The sequence below is a fragment of the Xyrauchen texanus genome, chromosome 7 (genome assembly GCF_025860055.1).
Source record: "Xyrauchen texanus isolate HMW12.3.18 chromosome 7, RBS_HiC_50CHRs, whole genome shotgun sequence".
NCBI lineage: Eukaryota > Metazoa > Chordata > Actinopteri > Cypriniformes > Catostomidae > Xyrauchen > Xyrauchen texanus.
In genome coordinates this window covers 7695288-7701500 of record NC_068282.1, presented here as the reverse complement: position 1 = coordinate 7701500, position 6213 = coordinate 7695288, and the positions used below count along the sequence as shown (strand labels likewise).

Here is a 6213-nt window from a genome sequence, read left to right as displayed (position 1 = left end):
CTTCCTGTCTCCCTGTAGCGCTGTCTTAGACATCTCACTGTACGGACATTGCAATTTATTGCCCTGGCCACATCTGTAATCCTCATGCCTAAATGCAGCATGCCTAAGGCACGCTCATACAGATGAGCAGGGACCGTGCATCTTTCTTTTGGTGTTTTTCAGAGTCAGTAGAAAGGTCTCTTTAGTGTACGAAGTTTTTATAACTGTGAGCTTAATTGCCTGCCGTCTGTAAGCTGTTGATGTCTTAACAACCGTTCCACAGGTGCATGTTCATTAATTGTTTATGGTTCATTGAACACGCATGGGAAACATTGTTAAACCCTTTACAATTAAGATCTGTAAAGTTATTTGGATTTTTACAAAATTATCTTTAAAATTAGTTTGAGTCCTGAAAAAGCGATGTTTCTTTTTTTGCTGAGTTTACTTACATTTATTAATCTTAGTTAAAGTTAATTTCAACATACAGTATAGTAATACATTTTACAAAGTTGTATTTGTAAACATTTGTTAATGCACTACGAACTAATAATGAACAATAGTATTTTTATTAATTAACATTAACAAATATTAATACATCATGTAAAATATTGTTAATTGTTAAACATGAAACCTAATGCATTAACTAATGTTAACAAATGGAACCTTGTAAAGTGTCACAGAACTAGTAATATAAAGGCTAAAACTATATTAATGTTAATAAATCTTTGAGTTGCACTCTTATTTGAGAAACCATTGGTTATTTAATTATTAGTATAACAATTGACCCCATAATGGGGGGTATGTTTGAAACTCTGAATACTATTATGTATTAGATCTTCTCAACGCAAGTTTATAAATGGAACGGTTTCTTTTTTGCCCATACACATGTTTACACTCTACCAAAAGATGGCATGTAGATTTATAGACTGTGATTTTGAAAAAAAATAAAAATGTTAAAATAGGTGTTGACTTGCCCCTACGCATACATGACACTAAAGACTTAGGAGCTACTTTACAGAAATCAAATTACCAGTACAAACGTTTGGATGTTTAACAGCACCTCCTGTCTCTTTTCTAATGTAAACCGCTTCTGCACAATCCTATTTTGGCAAACACTTCACAGATAATGGATCAAGATATTGTATCCTGTTGTCAAGTCATGTTACATTAAGCTGTGCAAGAATCAAAGCCTTTGCCCTCGCTTGCTATTTTTGTCAATTAACTCTAATTAATGGAACGGTCTATACAGTCTTAATATAACATGTACCATAATTCAATTTTTTTCTCAATGCATCAACAATACAAAATGAATATCAATCAATAAAAAGAAAAACAGTGATCCATTTACAACGTTTTTATTTTCTGCATAAAAATGCACAGGATGTGATGTGTGATTTGCTTCACATAGGCTTTGGGGGAGCTCTGGGGGCAGCACCCTGCAGGAAAAAAGGGAACAGAGAAATGCTGAGATCCATGTGAAAAATATTTAACTAAAATAAATAACTACATAATACAAGCAGCACATAGTAGCCCTACTAAGAATACTCCAGCTGTTCCTAAATGTTACAATTATTTATCAATGGCTGGAAACTACCAGGGTTTGAGGTTCACAAATCAGTGACATTTTTTTAAAAACTGCACTGCAATAGGCATGAGAGAAGCAATCCTGTCTACATACAGTGGGCCTGAAGCGGGGAGGTGGTGTGCGGTCCTTGCGGGCCTCCCGGGATCTGTTTCTCACCACCTTACTGTGAATGGCACAGCTGACACAGTAATGCAGCTTCACGTAGAGCTTAGGCAATACGTATGCTAGATGTGAAAGGAGAAAATAACCGTTTGAACATCAAGGAACAATAACATAAGCAGAATTATTTCAAAATTCCCTCAACAACCATTTTCATTTTGGCAGCAAAGATACATTTCTTTTTAGAAAAACCTGAAAATCATATTTAAAATTTTGTCTAACGTATTGAGCATGTAAAAAAAAAAAATTGTCATCACAGCAGTCCCTTACAGTCAAACACACTAGCTTCAGAGATGTCCCTCACTGCAGCAGCCTCTACAATATTCCTGATGACAAACTTCTTGATGGCCTTGTCCTTGGGAACACAGCGGGCACAGTTGGTGCAGCGGATGGGCTGGACATGTCCACGACCCTTCTTCGCACGTCCATTGTTCCTTCTCTTCTTAGTCTGTCATTGAAAATATAGATGAAGGTGGACATAAGAAATCTGGAAGAATGTTTTTGACAGGTCTTTATTACATTAAAAAGTTGCGATTCTTTAAAGGGACTGTTCACCCAAAAATAAAAATTCTCCTCACGCTATCCCAGATGTGTAAAGCTTTCTTCTGCAGAACACAAACACAGATTTTTAGAGAAATATCTCAACTCTGTAGGTCCATACAATGCAAATTAATGGCGAACAAAACTTTTACGCCCCTAAAAGCACATAAAAGAAATAAATAAGACTCCTTTGGTTTGGGGGCCTGGGTAGTTCAGCAAGTAAATACGCTGACCATCACACCTTGAGTCGCAAGTTCAAATCCTGATGAATGACTCCAGTCAGGCTTAATAAGCAACCAATTGGCCCGGTTGCTAGGGTGGGTAGTCACGTTGTGTTAACCTCCTCGTCCTCACCATAATGTGGTTTTCACTCTCAGTGGGGCATGTAGTGTGTTGTGCGTGGATGCCGCAGAGAATAGCGTGAAGCCTCCACACATGCTCTGTCTCCACTGTAAAGCGCTCAACAAGCCACATCAAATGTGCGGATTGACGGTCTCAGAAACTGAGGCAACCGAGATTCGTCCTCCGCCACCTGGACTGAGGGGAATCACTATGGCACGAGGACTTCCAAATTCAAAGCTTGTATAATTTCTAGCTCTAGGAAATGTAATCAAGCTTGAAATCATGATTGCCAAAGAGACTACGGATGAAAAGGTAATTTTTTGGTCCGTTCTCATTCAAAACCGATTAAATAACTTCATAAGACATGGATTAAACCACTGGAGTTTAATGGATTACTTATATGCTGCATTTGTGTGCTTTTTGGAGATTCAAAGTTTTGGTCAGCATTAAAAGGACCTACAGAGATTTCTTCTAAAAATGGTTGTGTTGTGCAGAAGAATGAAAGTCATACACATCTTGGGACAGCAAGAGGGTGAGTAAATAAGTGCATTTTATTTTGAGTGAACTATTCCTTTAAGAAGGCAGCATCAGCACCAATTTAAAAGTAATAAATGTACCAAAATTAGCAAGCAACCAACTTGACACATAATGGAAAAGCATTCATCGTCTGCCATAATCAATGTTTTATACACAATGCCCCCATTACTCCTATTGCAAGTTACTTCTTACAATAACACATTTATATTTAATATAACAATCAACGTATTAGTTAATATTATCAAATTCTATGTGGCAGGATTATTTTCCTTTACAGTAGTATTCACTTGCTCAGTTGGTACACTAAAAAAAACTATTCTCTGTAAATCTACAGAAAAATAAATATATATATATATATATATATATATAAAATGTAGACGTTGGAATTCAGAAATATTGTGCTCTATGCATCAGTTGTCAGATGCAGTATCCATAAGCATGTCAACTCAATTTATACTCGAGCACTAAAACAAGATTCTGATCGGTTGGAATTTATTGGCAATAACCAGCATCGGTGCATCTAACACTAAACGGTAATGCCAGACAAAGACAACATTAAATGCCACAATGTTGCTTCATATGAACAAAGCATATAGCTTGTCCATGCTGTGCAACTGATGGCAGCCATGCTTCGCTTCTTAGTCGCGTGCACAAACTTGTAAATAGAAATGTTTAAAGGATCGAAATGGTTTCCGACTTTTAACGAACTCGTATACTTTACTAACTATACGTACTCGTCGCGCATTTTACTTGAAAATATAAAGAACATTTAACACTTTAAAACGCAGTTAGGTACTCAATAACAACGGCTCGAGTCTCACCATCTTGAACAGGAGGCAGAAAGAGGACCGGAAAGGGCGAACCGGAACTACTATAAAACCTTCAATTTGTGCACAACGTTGATGTAAATATTGGTTTTATTTGTTGCAGTTATAAATGTTTGTTAGGAAATTGGTACTTTAATTCACCAAAGTGTCATTCAACTGATCACAAAGTATAATCAGGACATTACTGATGTAAAAACAGCACCATCCCTATTTGAAAAAAGTATTTTTTTTTTAATCAAAACTAGACAGGCCCCATTTCCAGCATCACTCCAACAATTCATCCTTGAGTAATCATGCTAAATTGCTAATTTGATACTAGAAAATCACTTGCCATTATATCAAACACAGTTGAAAGCTATTTGGTTTGTTAAATTAATCTTAACATTGTCTTTGTGTTTGTTTTTGAGTTGCCACAGAAGACTGGCATGCCGTAAGGTCAATATTAGGTAAAAAAAAAATGGCAAAACAGACACATCTTTCTCTAGAAACTCATCAGTCAATCATTGTTGAGGAATGTAGGCTATAGGCTACCATGCTTGAAAAAACCCCCGGAAGATTTCATACAAAGGTGTAGCCTACACTACGGTCTTCAAAGACAAAGGACAACTGGCTCTAACAAGGACAGAATGAGATATGGAAGGCCAGATGTACAACTAAACAAAAGGATAAGTACATCGGAGTCTCTAGTTTGAGAAATAGACGCCTCACATGCCCTCAGCTGACAGCTTCATTGAATTCTACCTGCTCAACACCAGTTTCATGTACAACAGTAAAGAGAAGGATCAGGGGTGCAGGTCTTATGGGAAGAATTGCCATATTTTGAGACAGAAAAACAAAAAGATTACAGTGGGCAAAGAAACACAGACAGATAATTGGAAAAGAGTGTTATGGATCTTAACCCTGTTGAGCTTTTGTGGGATCAGCTAGACTGTAAGGTGCGTGAGAAGTACCCGGCGAGACAGCCACATCTATGGCAAGTGCTACAGGAAGTGTGGGGTGAAATGTCACCCGAGTATCTGAACAAACCGACAGCCAGAATGCCAGGATCGGCAAAGCTCTCATTGCTGCACGTGGAGCATTTTTTTTTATGAGAACACTATTAAGTAGTTTAAGTTTATTTTTCAAATTGTAATAGTCATTTTTCACATTATTAATGTCCTGACTATACATTGTGATCAGTTGAATGCCACTTTGGTCATTGTGATCAGAATGCCACTCTTTCCATACGAGCAAAATCTGTACATTATTCCAAACGTTTGGCTGCCAGTGTATATAAAAGTTTATTGACGTCATTTAATTTAAATACATAATATAATACAGTGGGCAATAAATCCCTTATATGGATTTAGTTTATCACGGAAGGATATGTATTAGTAGAAAACAGAGCTACAGCGTGTCTAAAATGGCAAAGAGAGTGTAAAAGTATTGAAATAATTATCATGAACGAGTCATGAGCTATGACAACTATTAATGTTTTCAACTGATACAATCTTTATACAGTGTTAATAATAGTTGCAAAAACAGGTTTAGATTGTTTACGTCATTTTTCCATAATCATAATAAACTTAACGCTCAAAACAAACTTTCAAAATTAGTATTAAAAAAAATATATATATATATATATATATATATATATATATATATATATATATATATATATATACACTTATGCTATGAAATGGTCCTTCCTACTAATTTTTAATGTGCTTCCAATTATCACTTAGTTTTGTTAGGCCAACAGAAATGTCTTCAACCTAGTCACAATTAACAAACAACCTTCAATATATATTATTTTAATCAACTGACACTAAAAATAACAATACATAAAATGTATTTAAAAGAGATACACAGAAAATTACAAAGGTGGTATGTAGCCTGAAAGGTTGGAATATCAAATCTTTGAACATTATACATTGAGAAAAAAAAAAGTATCTTAATATTGTAACATCTTAGTACTGTAACAAGAAAACTAGTGGATCAGTACATTTGCAGAGAGATGAAGTGGTTTTGTTCACGCATCTGATGTTACTGCCTCAGTAAATCACAAAGGTCAATTTATTGGGGAAAATATATTTGCTTACATCTCAAACTAACAAAATATAACCTACTATCAACATGGTCCATAAGGAAGAGAAAGAAAAAAAAAAGCACACAGATGCATGCAGACACGTAGACAAACACAAACATGGAAACACAATGAAAACAATAGGAAAGTGACTTCCCCCTTAATACATTTCCAAACCA

General features: G+C 35.7%; 1 protein-coding gene across 1 annotated transcript; it reads right to left on the bottom strand.

Moving 5' to 3' along the window:
• Nucleotides 1-1318: 1318 nt before the first annotated feature.
• Nucleotides 1319-3994, bottom strand: LOC127646838 (40S ribosomal protein S26). The gene is made up of 4 exons (XM_052130746.1): nt 3964-3994; nt 1994-2171; nt 1658-1788; nt 1319-1415 (listed from the first exon to the last, which is right to left on the bottom strand). Exons 1-4 carry the CDS (start codon nt 3964-3966, stop codon nt 1380-1382), a joined length of 348 nt encoding a protein of 115 aa, XP_051986706.1. The 5' UTR covers nt 3967-3994; the 3' UTR covers nt 1319-1379.
• Nucleotides 3995-6213: the final 2219 nt, after the last annotated feature.